This window comes from Hippichthys cyanospilos, chromosome 1 (assembly GCF_059441005.1).
Source record: "Hippichthys cyanospilos isolate Australia breed blue-spotted pipefish chromosome 1, RoL_Hcya_1.0, whole genome shotgun sequence".
Classification (NCBI taxonomy): domain Eukaryota; kingdom Metazoa; phylum Chordata; class Actinopteri; order Syngnathiformes; family Syngnathidae; genus Hippichthys; species Hippichthys cyanospilos.
The window spans coordinates 33,660,674-33,681,961 of NC_142369.1; the positions used below are offsets into that span (position 1 = coordinate 33,660,674).

The 21,288-nt window shown below is 39.1% G+C and overlaps 1 protein-coding gene across 2 annotated transcripts; it reads left to right on the top strand.

The window, feature by feature from the left end:
- The first annotated feature begins 5,143 nt into the window (after nt 1-5,143).
- LOC148430177 (leukocyte surface antigen CD53-like) lies at nt 5,144-12,919 on the top strand. 2 transcript variants are annotated; one of them, XM_088408005.1, is made up of 7 exons: nt 5,144-5,264; nt 5,388-5,576; nt 7,421-7,495; nt 7,715-7,825; nt 7,975-8,082; nt 12,313-12,396; nt 12,701-12,919. In XM_088408005.1, the coding sequence occupies exons 1-7, from the start codon at nt 5,202-5,204 to the stop codon at nt 12,767-12,769; spliced, it is 699 nt and encodes a 232-aa protein (XP_088264131.1). In that variant the 5' UTR covers nt 5,144-5,201; the 3' UTR covers nt 12,770-12,919. The 2 variants fall into 2 exon arrangements, with proteins under 2 accessions (XP_088264131.1, XP_088264213.1); XM_088408087.1 differs by lacking the exon at nt 7,975-8,082.
- Nucleotides 12,920-21,288: the final 8,369 nt, after the last annotated feature.

Sequence of the window (21,288 nt, forward strand, 5' to 3'; positions counted from 1 at the left end):
ATGTACCCCTGTGAAATATGTTTTCATCCAAATACCCCTTAACTAGTGCAAAGCATTTTCGGGTTAAAAAACAAAAGGGAGGCCCCCCGGCAGTGCAGTTCACAGCAATATCCAAGGTGAGTGGAACCTCGTCCATATTGATGATATTCTCCGGTCAGATTTTTTTTTTTCAGTAATCATGTTTCTGCAGTATGTATGGAAAGAGGCCAGCTTTTCTTGGTAGTCAGCTGGTAGTTGCTGTGAAACAGTTGTTCGTGTGCGAATGGAGATATTACGTCTTTTCATAAACCGAAAGCATCAAGAAGGGTCGCCTCTAAATTCAGTGATGTTAAATTCACGTGCTAGCGATGTTACCCTCATTTGAATAGTGGTTGTACTGACACTTCTACTTTCTGCTCGTACATTTTGTACAGTAGGGCGGTGTCAGAGAAATCTCTAAAAGAAGACTAGGACAAGCCTAGCTGCTGAGCAGCAAAAAGAGTAACTCAGACCAGCCAAGATTGACTTTTCTATATCATGAATAGGTAAAAAGCTTGGACGATTGAACTTGTGTGTTCTCCAACGCTAATTCAACGCCCAAGCGCCCATGCCTGGTTTTTATTATTTCAGCAAAGTATTGCACATTACAAGACATAACAAAAAGAGCCAGTCAGGCGCCACCAACAGCTGGGCTAAGGTCCCGGCTCACACTTTCCTGCGTCAACAGCTTTATCTAAGGACTGGGGCGAGATGAACTCGGACTGCACACATGGATAGCAATGCACACTATTCTAGACAAGAAATAAGCACATAATGATAACAACCTAATACAGTGGGCCCCCGTATTACGAAATTAATCCGTTCAGCGGCTACGCTCGTAACTCGAATTGTTCGTATGACGGGCAATCCAAACCTATGTTAATTAGTGAATGCGTGCAACGCGTGCAAAAACCTTAGGTAAAAACATCACGACTTTATACACATATTAAAAATTAGTAACATAATCTACTGTACAGTTAAATTAAATAACATAAATATACAAAGGAAAAATGACATTTACCTTTGGGGCGACGTGACTTGAGCTGGGTGGAGGCGGAGGGGAGCAGAGACCAACCCGCAGAAATTATTGATTTATTTTCTTAAACGAGAACATATCACCGGCGATTTCCTTCTCTTTAATCCATAATAGAAGAAGCCTCTCCATTTTGTTGTTGACCGAAGTCCGTCCCCCGGCAAGGAAAGTCTTGCCCTTAGAAGATTGCCGAGCGGTTACGGCCATACTCACAAACAAGGTTAACTATGCGTGCGCCTCCTTTGTATTTTTTTATTATCTCCTGCTTGGTTTCTATTGTCATCATCCTCTTACTTCTTCCTTTACCGCCACTTGCAATTTTAGAAGCCATGTCTAACAGATAAAGTTTGCAAAGTCTTCACAACATTCCTTCCTTCCGTTTTTCACTCATTTTCTCTCCTTCCTTCCATCCCGACCAGCTGTGCCATCAAGCTAGATAAAGGCGTTCGGCCAATAGCATATCGGCATTTCTGTGATTGACGTGACGCCGGCCAATAGCATATCCGCATCTCCGTGAGTGAGACCGGGACTGTGACCTTAATCAACCAATAGCATATCGGCATTTCCGTGACTGACACCGTGACTGAGACAGTGACTGTGACATGCGTGAACAGTTGATTTCGTCGATGCATCAAAGCCAAAAATATAGTACAAACACATTGACTGGCATGTCGGATTGTTCGTAAGACGTAAGGTTTGTGCGTAAGAGGGGGACAAAAAACGCCGCGGTCCACGCTCGTAAGTCGAAAAGTTCATAAAAGAGGGAGTTCGTAAACCGGGGTCCCACTGTATATGATTTCCTTCACAGGCAGCTCTGTGGAAGAATGGTTAGCACGTCTGCCTCAAAGTTCAGAGTCCCGATTTTAAATCCAGCTTGCTCCTGCCTTTCTATGTGGAGTTTACATGTTCTCCTAAGCCAGGTGGGTTTTCTCCAGGCACTCTAACTTCCTCATACACTCCAAAAATATGCTTGGTAGGTGTATTGGTCACACTAAATTGTCCTTAGGTGTGATTGAGAGTGAATGCATCCATCAGCTGTCTCTTAGGCTTTATCCTTTCTTCCTTTTCCCTTTTGAAGCATTAAAAAAAAAAACTATAGAAATGAAATCTGAAGGTATAGTTTCTGGACACACTATTCCTATCACCCTTCTACCACTACGGTATACTCACTTTCTCTTTGGCCTTGCCCAGACCATAATTGTCCTCTCTCAAACTTTGCCTAAAACATCTTACCTTGGCTGTTCATCTGATGAGCTAATTTCTAATCATATCTTGATCACTCATAAAGGAAACGGTTTTCATTGTATAAGTGTTCCTTTTACTCCTAGCTGGCTCTTCTATCACACAACGTATCCGACACCTGAGGTGATTCTTGTCACAAGGTAAGCCATCCATTATACCAATGCTTTCCAGGGTATACATACACCTACGATACATAAAAATGACTGAAGATCACAGCAAGCAACATGGTACATTGGGCAAAGAACTGGGAGCTGATCCCTGATGTAGAACCACTACCATGTTAAATTTCTCTGTCACACCTCTAGCCCATATAACCACTCTAATGATACCCTCATTCATGTCCTGTATTATTCTAACTTATATCTCTACCACAAGAATTCCTTATGTAGTAACACAGTTCCTCTCTGGGTAACCTGTCATGAACCTTGACAGACAATGCAGCTCCAGTGGCGCTTCTTTGTCAACACCCTCAAGGCTAATAATGCATCTGAGTACACTTCTTAGGCATGAAACAATATTGTTTTTACAAACACTCCCTTCTGACCTGAGTCTAGCCTCCAATACTCTGTAATAACTTCACTGTGTGGCTCATCAACTTTCTTCCTGTATTATTCTCACAACTGCTTATTGTCTCGGGCACAATCACCCTCTTGAATTCTGTTAAATAGCCAGTCAGTTTTCATCTCAATTGTTGGAATTATGAGTGACTATGAATTCATTATTTTCATTCCATTCCTTACATTCACAAATATGGCAATATCAACTGATTGCCAGTGCTGCAATATGTCACATGCACTGTAATAATCAATCTCATTTTCACTGCAGTGGAAATCCAAGAAAAGCATGTATGTGGAGTCCACTTCTTTGCCATTTTCCTTGGTGTGTGGGTCAACAGCTTATGGGCACCGGAAGAGAAACAAACGCAAACACTTCCATTGACAATGAGTTCAGCCACACTTGTTTTAAAACCAAATGTTTTGTTGTTAACAGAGCCTACTATACAAAAGACTTAACCAATACAAGCTAATGAACAACAAGCATGAATGCCACACAAGATGACTTGTGTTTGAGTTGAATCTTTTTAGTCACTGATGAGTAACTTCCTAAAACAAAATCTAATTCATTCTTAAATCTTATTAGTATGTTTTGACTCAGTTTCATATTGTCATAAAATTATGGCATCACACCCACTTGTTAATGTCAGCCTTTTTTTCTTTAGATTGAAAGTTTGTTCAGGTTACTCATTATATAATGGTACTAGTGGTAAACTAGAGCTTTTACATACATAGGTCAGAATGAGCCATGAAAAAGCTCTAAGGCCATAAAAATAAAAACAATAAAAATAAAAAGTCATAACAGTGATAAACCGGGGAACCATTTGGAACTGAATTGTGTGATTATCGTAAACAAGTGATCTCCTCTAATGTATTGTTGCTGTGAATGTGGCTACCAGAAATGAGCCACTGCTGGACTGGAAGAATGCTTGTCCTTCACTTGACACACAATTATTATATTCATCACAAGCCAAATTAGTGTATATTCACTGTGGAACGATAAAATGATAAAGCGAAAAGAGTTCTGGATCTGATCCACTTCATCCCTAGATGTTGATGGTCAAGGGACTTTATCCTATTTGAAGTTGACTGTAAAAGCCGGTATATTTTTAATGGTCACATCCACCATACAGTGCAGTAGAGTTTGCTTCCAGCTCTGGCCTTCTTGTATAGAGTTAGCATTTTTTCCCCATTCTTACGTGTTTTTTCTCAGGGTACTCCGATTACCTCCGCCTCCCAAAAACATGCACGGTATAGGTAAATTGAATGTTCCAAAATGTCAAAGGTGTGCATTTTTAGTGTACCTTATATGTAGAATGCGAAAGAACCTGAAGCCTTTACATCCCATCTGAGAAATGCAAAAGCTGGCTTCAAACTGATTGGAATTTGTATTGAACCATTCTTTTCCAATTCAAGTGCTTGACATAATATAGTACTTTGTGAAGTACTTTGAATCAATAGTTTTGATAGTGTTTTGTTTGTTTGTATGTTTTGCTTTTCATTATAGACACTGTGGAAACGTTAAATGCTCTTGGGCTTCCAGGAGGGCTCGCCTGCCTGTCTCTCCTTGAGCTCCTCCTGAGCCACAAGCAGCTATTCTTTCAACCTTCATGAAAAAGTGCATTATTCCAACTTTTTAATCAATAATTAGAAATGAATGAATAATTCAAATCACACCCACACACGTGGACTGCCCAATAGCATTGGTTTATTTACATATAAACGTACAAATAATGAATGTACATTTTCTTGTCAACTATTTTTAACGTGATGGCTTGACGCAACATTAAGTTACTATTGACTTAAGAAACACATTAAATGCTAGTAAAAATAAAAATAATTGTGGAACCGTTTGACAAAATATTGTTATTCATTTTTACATGATTTACAATATGTTTTCTTGTCAACTATTTTTAATGTGATGGCTTGACGCAACATTAAGTTACTATTGACTTAAGAAACACATTAAATACTAGTAAAAAAATAAAATAAAATTGTCGAACCGTTTGACAAAATATTGTTATTCATTTTTACATGATTTACAATATATTTTCAGTGGAATTTTGTATTTAGCTTACAAAGACTGGAAATAAGTCAATGTGATTCACGCACAACTGTTGGTATTTTGAAACGAAGCGAACAGACAAAACTAAGGCATATGTGTCGCGTAATTGCATGAGGCCTAATACTGTAGGTCACAAGAGCTCATGGTGTTTATGGCTCAATGTTATCATATCAAACACTATTGTCATGTAAACACAAAGGCACCTAAAAGAACAGTCTTTATAGTTTTCTGCCAGATAGATGTCTGTTGTGCTGAGCAAGCTCATGTAACGTGCATGCAGGATTAAAAGATGGATCGCTCCTGTGTAAAATTCTTGAAAAACCTAATGGTCTTTTTCAACTTTCTGTGCTGGGTAAGTGCTAAAAACAGCAAGTTCCTATGCATCTTTGGACACATGAGAATTCAATTGAATTCAAATGCAAAATAGGAAACCCACAATGATAACAGAGGGTGTTGTTTCCTGATTGTTGTGGAGCTGTGTGGTGCGTTTGTGGTTGCATTTGGGATATTTCAGAGCATACACTCCAAGTTTGCATCTCTCATCACAACTTTCTGGCCCATCTACCCTGCCAACACCCTTGTGGTTACTGGTACTATCGTTACCTGTGTGTGTTATCTGGGTGTGCTTGGAGCCATGAAGGAGAATCGCTGCCTGCTCATCTGTGTGAGTATGAATCCTGATGACATAAGCTCACCATTCACAGTATACGGAACACCTCAAAAAAGATAATTGTAGCGCATTAATAGCTTTACAAAAGCTTTAGTGGACCATTTTTGACAATGCCATTGATATGCCAGTTTACGCAGGTAAATCTCATTTAATACAGTACTGTGTTCAAGAATTTTACCAAAGATAAGCCATATGTGATGACGTCAATGTTTGTTTCATTAAGTTTAACTTTAAGCAATGAGTCTTGGCTATACCATGATGGTTTTCATTTCATCAGGTCATTACATTCTTTGGGGCACCGATTAGTTCCTGACTGGACTGTTGTGGGGTTCTTAAATACTGTTTTTCTTCTCCATTTTCTATCTGAGCTCTGTAGCCTATGTGCCTGCTCAAAGGAGAGCTCAAATGTCTTCTAAGAGAACCAGAAAAAGCCAAAGTATAGGCAACTTTGGCCTTTTACCCAAAAGTCAGCTGATTGTATTTTGTGAGGTTAGTTTCAACAGCAAATATTTAATATAATGCCTCAGTAGCAGGGGTGGGCACTTAGTTAGCACTGGCGGACTGTCCGTCTGTCCATCACATACCCCCATTTTGCAGACGGACTGACAAATGAAGGGAATGCTAAAAAAAAAAAAAAGGGGGGGGGGGGATAAAAATGCCTGAAATGCAATTTTCATCCGTCGTTGTAATCGTTGAGATAGACATTACGTCAGACGTCCGTTAGATGTCCGTCAGCCCGCCATGCCCCCTTTTGCTTACTGAAATATAATTCAACTGACTGGGACGTTTATCTGCTATGTTGCTGCATCTTTATAGGACAAACAAGAATCAAGCTTGCTATCAGTGAAAATAGTCACTTTAACGTACAACCAAGCAGTAGAGGCATACATGTATGTTCAGTTGAGTAAATAAACAAGGTTGGTTCAATTTACTACCTGTCATTCCCAGCTATAACATAGCTGACTTTACTTTGAGATTTGCAGTTGCTCTCTGTCTTAGTTCTGGTTTCAGGTCTCTTGCTGATAAGAGCATTCTGTGGTGTGTTTGTGTGAGTTGAGACTTCTGGACGCCTGGCTTACTTGCCATAATCCAGTAGACATGATTACTAATTGCACTCCCGTCCCATGTATTAAAACTGATGGTGTATGATAGCCTAGAGTTAAACCCCTTGGATGGCTTTGTTGTCGTGTTACACTTATAATACTGTGTTAAGTACAAAAACAGAAAAAAAGTATGAGTGAGTGCAGACAGAAGTTGACCAGCGCCTGATGAATAATGGACCAAGAAAAAAAAAAAAATCAAATGTCACCCTCTAGTGGTGGCAGAAGTATGGGGGAAAATGCACTGATGGACCGACGATTACAATTTTGTACAGCTTGAAAAAATTGATGACGGGATTGGGGGCTGGGCTCTGACGAATGTTTGACCAGCAAACAAATGTTAAATTGCTCACCTCTGCTCAGCAGAACCCAATCATATTATTTTCTAAATAGTTTACCTTCGTGGTTAGGATTCATGGTTTTCACGAAGTCCAGTATGGAAACTGTACGAGGTTTGATACAAATCCTCAAATTCTGGAGCTCATGGTTCAATCGTTTTATTACAATAAAGCGGTCAAAACCCCTAACTCAAACCATAGCAAACCAATGCTTTGTGCGGATTACCACAATAATAAGGAAGGACTCGAAATGTAGTTTGTCATTTGTTCGTCGCTAAATGCGCCTCATCTCTTTACATCCACTTGTGTCTTTTGCAGTTTTTGCTTGGCGTATGAAAACAACTTGAAAAAGATTTACTCATTACTCAGTGTATATGACTGTGATTGTGTCGATTTGCAGTTTTTCGTCTTGCTGTTCATCCTGATGCTCGTAGAACTGGCCATGGCTTGTGTGTTCCTGGTTTACAGTGGACTGGTAATAAACTGTTTATACTACACATATTCAAAGATGCAGCAACTTGGCTGTCAGTAAGCTATCATTATGAATAGTTACAGTATGTGCATCCCACATTGAATTCATCTTTCTGGTGGGTCTAGAATGCTTTTAACTAGCAATTGTTCTGCTAATGCCTGTGGCTATCTTGTCCATGGCATCTCTACATTTGTGTATAAGTGTTTTTTTTCTACTGTACAGATAGACACATATTTTGAGAAAGATCTGAGACAAAGCTTGGAGATCTACAGGCAGTCGGGTCCCGGTGAGAACCAAATTATTAAAGACGATTTTGATGCAGTCCAGCACCTGGTAAATGACACTGTTCATCTCCTTATTTATATACAACTGTATTATAAGGCTCTTATTATAAGGCTCTTATTAACCCCATGTTCAACCCCAAATCAAAAGTGTTACTCAGCATTTGATTTAGACATTTCTCCTCACCCCCCTTTTTTCAGTTTAGGTGTTGTGGTGTACACAGTGAGGCCGACTGGATGGGTAACATTCCCATTTCGTGTTGTGAACAGGATCCTTGCACCTCCCCTATCCACACAAACTGGCAAGAGGTTGGCTATATTCAAAGGCGTTTAAAAAAACACACTATCAAATTTAATTTTCAAGACATGCACAGTAAGATTTGGCCATAGATGTGTGTGCAAAATGTTTACAAAGAGGGCCTTATTTGGGTGAAAGAGGGAGGTCAACCATTTAGCAGTTGTATTTTAGCTTGACCTTCCTTTTTACATGGAATCCTGAATCATCTATCATTTTTTATCACACCAGTCTTCCTTTCATATTTGACTTTTCCATTTAAATTTCAAAATTCGTAACCATATCTTTTTCTTTTACTGTAAACCCTGTTATGCCCCAGTTTTGGGGAACCTGGGACATCGCATTGCATGTGTGTACACCCCCCCCCCCCCCTGTCTTTTCACCAGAAAAGGCCAGTGACACCTGGAAGTCAAGTTCAAACAAAAAGGGCAGTTTTTATTTCCTTCAGTGGGAGAACCGAAGCCAACATAACAAACCAAAATATCCTCAATTAACCTTACCTTACACAGTCAAAATAAAGAGGAAACAAACGACAATTCACTAACCTACCTAACTAACTCAAAAAGAGGAGAAAAAGGATTCAAATAAAATGGCTTCTCCATCCTACTTACTGCTCCAACTATTTACAAAAATGTACAAATTCACAGACGATTTTAACACCTCTTCACACTTCGAACAGAGGGTCTCGGAAAGCCAACGTTTTCTGGCAGTGGAATGGCTGGAGTGAGACAGAGTGCTGACAGCGGACTGTTTAAATAGGCCAGCAATCAGATGAGCCAGACAATGAGGAGACACCACCTGTTCGTAATTCACTCATCCAAATAAACAAAAAGGCTCAGACACACAAACCAAGGAGAGAGAACACAGCAGAACACATCCACAAACAACAAATGACTCACAGGGTCATAACAACATACAGTATCACTGGCTGATAAATGTTCTGTTAACTTTTAAATTTAAAAAACAGGGGAAAACATCATTTTATTGAGAAGTAGTGTTTTTTGTGATGAGACACCATCTATCCGCTGAGATTTTTGTATTAGTCATTGCAAATAGCAGGCGACTTTCATCCATTTACAGAAGTTGGTTTAGTGCAGTGCTTCTCAATTATTTTTTACATAGCTCCCTCCAGGAAAGAGAAACCCCCTGACATACACCCCCCCCCCCCCCCCACACACACACACACACACACATGGTGCAGTGACTGTAAATATGGTCCTTATGTATTTACAAAAAATGTGTAAGTATACCATTTTTTTCTTTTTGTAACATTAACAAAATTTTAAAAACGCACCATAAATAAACTTTCAACAAATGTTAACATTGAAGACGAAATGTTAACTTTTAAACCTGTTCCTTGCAGTCATCCATGAAGTGAGACTGTCCAGCTGGCACATGCCCATTTTCATGTCAGCTACAAGATGCAGATGATACTGTACATCAGAAGTCCCTCAATTTAAGCTAGCCTGTAGTAGCTCCTTGATGCTTCCCAATTATGTGAAGCTTTCCGAAAGGAAAGACACTTGCGCAGAAGGGCCTAATCCATAAATGCCCCTCTTCTAGGATAACTAATGCTCTGTCACGATGCAAAAAAGGTGCCCAAGAAACACCTCAATTAGACTGGTGGATAATGCACACCCTCTTTTCCTGATCTTATTAATATTTGTTCCCAAATTTTGACATTATAATTCAGCACTTGGGAGTGGTTGTGCCGTTGTGTACTCAAATTGCACACACCCAAGCCGTGCCGTGAATAGCAAAAAAATGCAATGATTGGACACTCCCCTGAAAATGTTTATGATTAGTATAAATCCTAAATATGCAACAAATTATGCTGACAAACGACATCATTATTTCAAAATAAGTATCCCTTCAATATACTTTTCTGACACAGTTGCTACATTCAAATTGGACTGGGCTTTTATGTGGTATATTAGGATAGAAGGTACATAGTAGTTGGCGTCACTGCAGTGTGTTTATGGTGAATTTTCTCAGAGGTGGGCAACTTACAGATTTTTGCTGGTCGAGCATTCGTCAGAGCTCCGCCCTCTTTCCGTCATTGTCGGACCGTCATTTTTTCAAATCAGAAATAAATTACATTCTCTGTCCCTTCCGAGGGTCCTTTCACTCTTCCGCCATCACTAAAAAGCTAAAGTTGACTTTTTATTCTGGTCCGTCATCGGAATCGTCTTTCCGTCGGTGAATATTGGCCACCCAATTGCTACCAAGAGAGGGCAAAGTTGACCATCACCCTATCCCATTCCCGTCATTCGTCGGTTCGTCAGCAAAACGGGCGTCTGTCATGACGGACAGTCAGTCAGCATTGACGGAGTGCCCACTCTGAATTTTCTGAGCCGATCTGCCCAATGGGGTGACGATGGTCCATCGTCTGGTTGGTGTTTAGAGGGGCCTTAAAAAAAAAAAAAAAAATGTTGTTAAAGTAGAAATGCGTAAGCGGCACTTCTGAAATAAATAAATAAATAAATAAATAATTAAAAAAGCTATGTCTCATAGCAAACAAATCTCCTGGTTCAAACATATGGCATTTTGTGGCAAAATGACAGCCGGACTCAAGGGAGAGCTTATCCAATCACATGCGATGTACTTGACTACATGTGGTTTTCTAAGCAGGGACAGCTAGCTACTCCTGAGGTCTCAGTCTCACAAGATGATTGGTCCAAGCACTGTAAACTCAAATGGCTGTGTCCATTCACTTAGAGCAGGCAGGCCCTGAAGGCTCTGGCAGATTTCAGGGAACCTGATGACACTAGCTAGCTTAAGCGTGATTAAATGAAAAGTTTTTATCCACATTTAAAAAAAAAAAACATAAAAACAAACTCTAGTATATGGTAATATATAACACTGGAAGCACAACAAAAAGCTGGTATAATATGTCTTACAGAGAACAGACCATCGAGAATAATTTTATTGAAAAATATTTGTGAGTAAATGTGCTTTTCTGAGTATATCTAGGCCAGTAGAGCAGACTTTGTTGGCCCACCACTGGCTGGGTAAGGCTCTATTTCACTCATGACCCTAATGAGTTGTACAAGATATGAATGGATGGATTGATTTGATCAGACACTTTTGGGCAAGATAACAGTCACATGCTTTGCTCACAGTAAAATTGGCAGAGGGGTTGCCCTCCGAGATGTGTACCAGATCCAGATGCAAATAATAGGGAAGTCAAATCTTTCCTAAATTAAGTCAATGACTCCCCAAACTGCTGTGCAAATAATCAAATAAATAATTAAAATGTAAGCCTTGAGTTCATATATATATATATATATATATATATATATATATATATATATATATATATATATATATATATATACAGTATATATATATATATATATATATATATATATATATATATATATATATATATATATATATATATATATATATATATACACACAAGCCACAACTTTTTCCTCATGATTTGAGCCCTGTGATTTATAGTCCAGTGCAGCTTATCTGCTGTTTTTTTTTTTTTTTTCAGTTTAGGAGTCAGTTTATGGAACAAGTTAGAAATAGAACTCAAAAGATGTGAATCAATGGATGTGCTCAAAAAGAGTTTTAAAATATATTATTAAAATCATTCAAAAAAAAAGTCTAAATTGAATGAGATCTTGTATAAAAGTTTGTGACGTGTAAATTTGATATACGGTGTACAGTATATAGGATTGTATTTATAATAATATGATTGTATATATTATTCATGTGCAGTGTGTGCAATGTTCACTAAATTAATTCATCAATTAAACAATGGGAGACAGAATGCTGTCAAAGTGTTGATTTCCAGTTTGAACTGCTATTTAACTGCAGTATTCTATTGGTGATATGTAAATAATATCGATCTACCCATTTTCTATAAAAATAATGTTGGGACTAAACATACTGGCATGTAAGTATGTTCAGTCTGTTAAACATAGGATGTTGCAGTAGGTAGACAATTAAAAACATATATATATATATATATATATATATATATATATATATATATATATATATATATATATATATATATATATATATATATATATATATATATAAAGAAATAAACATTTCATACACCACTTTTTTTGCATAAATGTCTGATGTTATGACCAGTGGCTTATAGTCCAGTGCGGCTTATCTGTGGCAAAAGATTTTTTGCTCAATTTTTGCTGTTGCGGTTTATATACCGGTGCGGCTTACAGTCCGGAAAATACGGTACAAATGTACATCTTTTATTTCAGGGTTGTCTCGTTAAGCTGAGAGACTGGTTTGCAGGAAACTATCGAAGCACTGGAGCTGGCGTTGTCACACTCTTTATCATTCAGGTGAAGTACCTTTAGAATTTTGTTCACAATTAATAATTCCATGTATTGTAGAGTTGAACTGTGCCATTATACTTTGCTGCTGTCTATTGAGTGATGCAAATGTTGCGACATTGTACATGACAAACTGACATTCTAATTGCAATGTTGCATGGACAGAGATTTTTGAGAGAATATTTTCCCATTTTGAGTCAAATGTGTTGTTTAGTATTTACAAAGTACTTGTTTTGTTTTTATTTGAAAATGTTTTTGAATGTCATTGAACGTTTTGTATAAGTTAATGGCCTGTTGTGTCATCTGCTTGCAGTTCACTTGTCTGTGCTTTAACATCCCTCTGTTTTGCCACTTTGGTCGAAATGGGCTGGGCTACTTGTGAACAGGACGCATTGCCAAAGTCACAGTGACCTTCTTGTTCGTGTTCAACAGAACAACAAAGTTGTATTAAAGTAACTTTAATACATTTTCTGATATTTTTCAATACTTTTTCAGACCCTCATTGAAATAAAGGCACTGAAGTACAAACCCAGGAATGAATGATTTATTATGCATTTCAAAGTAATTTTACTATTTATCATATGTTCACTTAATTGTTTACTGTAAGTGATGGGTAATATTACACATTAAATAAGCCTACATGTTTATTAATGTTTCATAATTCACTGACCTTAGCCACTGTTTGATTGAAAATAAAATTCTTATAAGATGTTTGCTTGAGCGCTGCATTTCTTCATTAAGATCAAAAGACAAAGGGCTAAAAAGGCAAGTGGAACAATAGCACAGGATTATGGCTAATGACTGGGATTATGTCTGAAGCAAGCAGCTCATTTAATAGTTACAATACATTTCAAAACTTGGTAAACAAGTGGTGCCCTTCTCTGAACTAATTTAAAAAACACTCTTTCCTTACATGTGATTAATTCTTTGTAAGTGTCATAAAATTCAGGACTTTCAAATACATTATTCATCCATTAGCTACTGCTTTGTTTGGAGTCCTGGAGCAGCATCTTGAGCAGGGAAGCCCAGACTTCCCTTTCCCCAGCCACTTCGTCCAGCTCCACCAGGAGAATCCCCAGATGTTCCCAGGCCAGCCGAGACACACAGCCTCTGGATCGTTCCCGGGGCCTCCTCCTGGTGTATGATGCCCAGAAATCCTCACCAGGGTGGCGGCCCAGCTTTAACCTGGGCCTGCAGGGTGGCAGTTTGCAGGCCAGAGCCTTGAGCCCTGACTTCAAAACAAGTCACGCTGGAATGCTTCCCTCCATATACAGAGGCAAAATGAGGTGCAATTCAACCATTCACACACTACACTGGGTGAGGGCAGGTATTTTGCCAAATCATTATATTATTATTGTTACAGTTACGTTACATTTTTAAGCATCCGTCAAAAATAACCTGCGGATCCCGAATGGGAAAAGGACCCCAACCAGACACACGAGGTGAAGAGAGTCAATGAGAGTTTATTAACACAAAGCACACGCAATGCGTGGAAAACAAAAGTAGTCCAAAATGTAAAAGTATCAAACAAAATCACAAACTACCAACAAAAGGCGAGACGAGAACGTCTGGGGTAAACACTGAGTCCAACTGGGGAGTCAACAGGGAGCGACATATTGAAAACCTGATTTCTTATCATGCATTTACTCCAATCCTTTCAACAGCAACTCATGAACAGGAAAAAAGAAATTTTTGTGTTAAGAGCCCAAAACCACAGGGGGGTGCTAGCAGGCCTTTCAATGACTTCATTGGGCCTTTCAATGACTTCATTGAATGGCTTGGCGTGACTCCCATAATGCAAAGTTCTTTCTATACATTATGGGACTTGTAGTTGACAAAAAGCTTCACTCCAAGACCTAAATGTTGTAGGAAAGCTTTAATTTTGCTGCCTGGAAGCGTTTTATTCCATGCAACGCATAACATTACAGTGATCCCTCGCTAGGTCGCGCTTCGTCTATCGCCCATTCAGTGCGTCGCGGATTTTTTGGGGGGTGAAAAAAAAAATTATATTGTGGAGAGATGTGCCAGATAGGCAAGTTATCTATAAATGCACATGTCACTGGCACTCCTTGAAAGTCGAACTACTACTGCAGTACACATATTTACTTTCATGTTAAATGATTAAACCTTATACCGTATGTACTAGTATGCCCTTTCTTTTCCGTATCTTCCGTGTCTAGTCATGTGCCTATACGTTGCACTTCCTCGGACATCCGACTGGAGCAAGTAACAAGAAGCTTAACGAACATGATTAAAACGCAGACTTTACACTTTAAACTCCAATTCATTACAAAAAGCAAGAGGATCCAAAAGCTTGCTTTCGTCTCTCCTGTAATCGCCTGTGTGTGAGCACACGCTACGTGCTAGTAAGCACGTTGATTGACAGCTTGGTCTCTGGGAGCTGATCATGTGACTCGTAGGCGTGCCGAGAGCAAATGCACACACCCGTCCGTCTGTGTGCCTACATAGACAGCAACGAAGAATTGCACAGCTTTGGAAATCTTACATTTACCTAGATTTCTTTTATAATAAATTGAAATTTCAAGTGGTTATGATATAAGAGGCTTCACTTTAATCCGATGTCCGGGCAGCTGCTCGCGAGAGTTCAAAAGATGGAAAGTGGTAGCTACTGTTCAGATAGTGTATAAGGTTTAATCATTTAAGATTTAAGTAAATATGTGTACAGTACTGCAGTAATGTGTCTTAAATAATATGCATACTTTATACTTCATATGCGACTTTTCACATTTACAAAAATAAAAAATAAACATTCTGCATGTTTGTGTGTGTGTGGGAGGGGGGCTATATCGCGGTTTTCCTTTATCGCGGAGGGGCTCCGGTCCCAATTAACCACGAAAAAGGAGGGATCACTGTATACAGTATATGCATATTTCTGTCTGGGAAATCTGCTGCATTGAATAGCTGTTAACATTTTATTTTCTCACAAAATGAAAGTTCATCAAAACGAAACAGCCTTGAAATATATATGTAAATATACAGTATCTGCGATAGGGCTGATGCCACTGAAGTAAAAATATATCAAACGATGTTATGAGCCTTTCAAAGTCAGCTCAAGTTGGGTGATCATAAGGCCAGGGTGGTGAAAAGTCCCTGGACACCCAGGAGTTAACATATTTTTTATTTTTATGTATTCATTTTGTAATTTAGTAGTCTATGGCTTTCCTGTGGGGCGGCACACTGATAGACTGGTAAGCATGTCCGCCTCACAGTTCAGTTTGATCCCTGCCCTGGCCTTCCTGTGTGGGGTTTGCATGTTCTCCCCATGCTCACATGGATTTTCTCTTGGTACTCAGGTTTCCTCCCCAAAAACATGAATGATAGTTGTATTGGACACTCTGGTCCTTATAAGTGTGTTTGTGAGTGTCATTGCTTCATCTCTGTATGCCCTTCTGGTAACCAGTTTAGGGTGGTCCCCGACTACGGCCCACCCCAAAAAAAAAAAAAAAATAGATGTCTTCCCTGTTTTTCATCAAGTTTCAATTTGTGAAAATGACCCATGTCTATTATGTAAACATGGGCACTGATTTGCACTAGCATTTTTTTTTAACAACTAGCCATCAAGTCACATTACTTGGCCTGTCTTGTATGGAAAAGACTGTGGCTGTGAGGAAGGTCTGCTAATGAGGGTGACATTACTTGAACGAATCTCTATGCAGGCATTCGTGATAAGACACCTGCGGCTGTTCTCAACATTTATCAACTTGCCACGAAAGAAAATTATCTTAATATCATCTCCTTACCGTGAGATGCTAAGCCTGGTTGATGGTTTTTATGATTCCGTGTGAGATGCTATCACAACAGCCTTCACTTACTCGTCGGTCTTCTGCTGACATATTCAGTACCTCCTATCAATAAATCTTAAGAAATATCTGTGGCAGGGGCGCTTTGTTAAAAAGGTAAATACCATTGCCCATTGAACTGTTGATATCTGCCGCTCAAAGTGAGACATTTTACTGTGGCTCTCCTCACATTAATAAATGATAAAACACCATCTACTGTACTTAGATAACGTTGCACACATGAAGATTGTGGATATGGGTAATTCACATATGTATCCAGGCTCAACAGGAATTCTGCTGTGAACTTTTAAATTTGGTAAAAACAAAAATATTCACATACCAAATGTTCCTTATAGTCTTCATATTTTTGGTTAAATATCAGACTAATGTACGTTGCCTTTCACATGGAAAATCTCCAATTGTATTCACTCAGTAATCCTTAACAGAATGTGCTGTGTACACAATAAGGGAGGGAAGAATTCGACTGGGCAAACTAAATCTCACTTGGACACTTTACTTTCTCTTCATTTATTATTTCCGCAAAACATGCTATTTTGGTTTAATTTTGTTGTTGTATTGAAACATAGTAATGAGGCATGCGCGTTATACACACACTAAATGATATGGAGATAAACACAGCTAATCTCTTTAGAAAAAGCTTATCATAGAGTATAATTGCATTTTAATGATGACACATGGAGGCCAAAGATCACGTTCAAGGGGTTCTGGGTCTACTGCACATGGTGCTGCAACTGAATTATCATATTGAATGTCACTGGTAATAATAACTCTTCAAAATAAATTTGTGTTAATGATGAGATCTCCTCCCTGAACCAGGGAGGGCTTTGTGTGTTTCAGTCATTCAGCCAATAGTTGTCAGGGGCCACTATGCCACTGGTTAGATCACCATGTTAACCAGGCCCTTGGAAAAGAACTAGACAAAGCACAGTTTTCGAACTTATTTGATGAATATATATTTTTTGAAACACATTATCCTTTACCTGGATGTGAGTCTCTGGGTCCCCCACTCATACCAGGCTTGAAGGTAAGGCTGGAGTGTTAAGTGTCTGGTGGTCAAGCTGGTTGCCCATGCTCACAGCCATAGAAAACATGAGCCTGACGAGACAAAGGCAGGGACGTTGAAGGTGCGGTCTCTGGCTACAAAGGCTGGAACTGGACCCAACCTATCTGGTAGGGAAGGAATCTGGTAAGTTCAAAATTCCTTGTTTTCCTGTTTCATTTTTGTGATTAAATGTCTATTCGAGAGTACTTCCTGACTCCTGGCTTTCCTGCATTTAGGCCCTCAACAGCACGCTTACATGACAGAATGAACTGGGTCCCAAATACATTTGGACCCTCTGAGAAGAATAATGTAGACTACTGCATGTCACGGTCTGCCTGCTTTAACCCTGAGCCAGCTGCCTACTTCTGTCCTCCTCACGTGAGCCCTCTTGACCTTTCCTATGGATTTGTTTCACCCATTTCCGTTTTCCTACCATTTTACCTTCGCATGTTATTTTTAGACTCTGATTTTTTGGTTGTGAAGGCGGTCCAGATTTCTAATTCTGACACGCATTTTTGCTTTTCCAATTCACGTCCTCCTGATACTAACCAGAAATCACTTTGTTCTCCATGGTCTTCTTCTCCATCTTTTCACCAGTTAATTCTCATACGCCATCCCATGTTCCTGTAGCCATGGTTCGCATATATCCTGTTCCCTCCATCGCTACTGGTGGCAGGCTAATGATAGGCTTTCATTCCAACACCTAGGCATCTGCAGCAACCTGTTACTGCACCTCTTCCTGCACCTCAGCAGTATCATTCCCCCATTCCTCTTCCACATCAGTGCCATGTTCCTGTTCCTTCTATGCCTTAGCACCAGGCCATTGTTCCTACTCCCTGTCACTGCCATAATCCTGTTCCCTCTCCACATCGGTGCCAGATACCCATCCCTGCTCCAGAACAGCACCAGCCCTCCATTCCGGCTCTGCGTCAGAGCCAGGCCTCCATTCTTGCATCGTGTCAGAGCCATGCCCCCATTCATGCTCTGCGTCAATGGCAGGCCTCTGTTCCTACTCCGTATGAACGGCAAGCCCCCATGCGGCTCAAATTAATAATACGATGCATTGCACCTTTGGCACATATTACAGCTTGTTAACACACTTCTTGTTTGAGGTATTTTCGCACATTCTTCCTGAGAAAAGTCTTTCAGATCATTGAGAAATCTGGGTTGTAATTTACACTCTGTTCCTTCATAATCCATCCACAAATTTTCAATTATGTTGAGATCAGAAGGTTGTGAAGACCGTAGCAAAAATCTTCATTTTATGTCTTTTGATGTAATCCACCATTGACTTTGGAGTGTTTTAACTTAAAGTATGTGACAGATGGCATCAGGTTAGCGTCCAAACTTTGGTAAAATAGTATTGAATCCACAGCTCGGTGTAGCAGTGGTTAGCACGTCTGCTTCACAGTTCAGGGACCCAAGTTCAAATCCACCTTGCTCTTGCCATCCTGTGTGGAGTTTGCATGTTCCCTCCGAGCCCGTGTAGGTTCTCTCTGGGAACTCCGGCTTCCTCCCACACTCCAAAAACATGCATGGCAGGTGTGTTGGACATTCTAAATTGTATTTTTTTAGCATTGGGTGTGTAAATGATTGTTCTTTGCTGTGTGTCCTGGAATTGGCTGGCAACCAGTTCAAGGTGTCCCCCACCTATTGATCGACGTCATCTGGGATAGGCACCAGTAAGCCTGCGCTCCCTGTTAGGATCAGTCCCTCTATAAAATGGATGAATGGATGTATTGAATCCATGTTTCGTCCTCTCCCTAAATATTCACCTTGCTACTGGAAATACAGCCCCAGAGTATGATTACTTTCCCTTTTGTTAATACCTTTGGACAAAGGTTTAATTTTGTGTCATTTATGTTTTCATCATGCCTTTGCTTTTTCCATCTATGATCGTCTATGAATCTATAATCTCATCAGCCCACAGAACAAGTTTCCAACATGTATCAGGACTGTCCATATAGTATATTTTATTTTTCAAATTTTAAATGCTGATTTTGTCCTAATGATGTCGAAGACTTCAGTTATCAGTTTTAGTTATTTTCAGTTTTAGAGTTTGAGACAAATGCTTTGAAGACCCTATGATGATGCTCGTCGAGAAAATGTCATATGAGTATGTGCATTGAAAATGTTTGAATTTGACAACACCTAGATTTTTTTAATTGAAAATTGTAAAAAAAATATCATGACACTGTCATAGCTCAGCTTTTCAAAGGAGATGCATGCTATGAATTCCGCAATGGTGCCCAAACCTTTGCTGTCAAGATATTTGAGTTTTCTGTCATTTTGAAAATGTAAATGAAATTAAAATCTTAACATTTTGACACATATTCTAAAAACGTCTCATCTGAAATGTGATGCTTTTTGGAGATTTTTATGTCTTTCTTTGGCCTCAGTATGCACATAACCGCAAATGTTTGCCTGGGGTGCAATAACTTTATATCATCCCCGCATTTTGGGTTCTTGTTCACAACGGAGTTATGGAAAAATGGAGCAGGAGATCAACAGGCTAATTGGTGCACCATCTGTAGTGATGTGGACAGAGTTCTGTCAAGGTAATGAACCGAAAAACAAAGCTCTTGATTTTCTGTCAAGCCACACTCACCTGTCCCTTTGAAGCCAGTATGTCATTACATTAAATGTTTTTTTAAGGAAAATGTGGCAACTGAGGTAAACAATGACAACATTTTTAAACTACAATTCTTTCGTTTAGTTGTGTACCCTGCACACGACATCTTGCACGTATTAAGAATTCTTAGAATTTTGTTGAAAAAATAGGACTCTAATTCACATTTTACTGGAAATGTAAGTTAGCTTTTTTATATCTGAGTTTGATAAAACCATTGAATGTCAAAATCTGTCCTGAGTAAGCGTCTTCATGTTGAGCCGTGATTGCAGTTGCCTGATGGTGTTTGGTTCTAACTGGGTCATGCTGAGGTGCTAAAAACGGTGGTGGTAATTGCTCGTACTGAGCTTTAGAATGTTGGAAAATATTAGAAAACACACTTCTGAAAATCATGTGATGACTACATGGAGCTTTGTTTTGCATTACATCCATTTGATTTATCCAATTTCAGGCACAAAAAATAAAAGATATGTAGTTTGAATTTGAGCATTTTTTTTTACCTTGTCGTTACAGTTATAGCATGACAATTTAAAAAAAAAAAAGCTTTTGGAGCCACCTGCATAATTTCCATACAATCAATTCAATCATTATAAAATGTATGTTTACTGGTCTTTGGATGAAAACAATCGTTGAGGCTAAATTATCAAACACGTTATAGATTTTGTTCTTTTGGACCTCAGCTCCCTGGACTTGACCTTTTAAAGTTTAATTGAGGACAACTCTGTAGTGTTTGTTTGGATTGGCAGAATCCAACAAAAACAGTACTCAAAGTGTGGTAAACTTTGACCTTTTTACTTATAAAACTGACAGTTGATGCCTTAAAGAATATGGTTATTTACAGTTCAAAGACAAAAGCGTAAAAGCACAGTCATAGTCCTAATATGCACATACCTAATTCTAACTCCAACTCTGCCCTCAATAAATAAAGGATTCAGGTTCACAGACCTGTCTCTTTTAATTTCAAAGTAATTTTTATTGTCATTTTATCTTCGCACATCTTAGTTGACCTCTTTGTACCTCCAAGCCCTTTATGCTATCCATTTGCAATGTATAATAAAAGCAGGTCATACAGGTAAGTGGGTCATGGCACAGCTGAAGTCACAATTCCCTCTCGCTTCACCACATGGTCACGTATTTCATCTAGCAAGACATCAGACATGTGAGGACAAGGCACGTTTTTCTGCAGGGACTCAATCAATGTGCTAAGTGACCTGTTCATCCTTTGGCATAAAGATGCCCTGAATTCTATGTTCTGTTAGTTGTCCCTATATCGGTCCATCATTTGCAACCAAGATTTCCATGATTCTGTGCCCTCTTTTCTATGCCTTTTCTTTTGATTACTGTAAAACCATTTGCAATTGCATTGCCTTACTATGCGCAACTCACCAACTGGCTGCAATCTAGAGCAA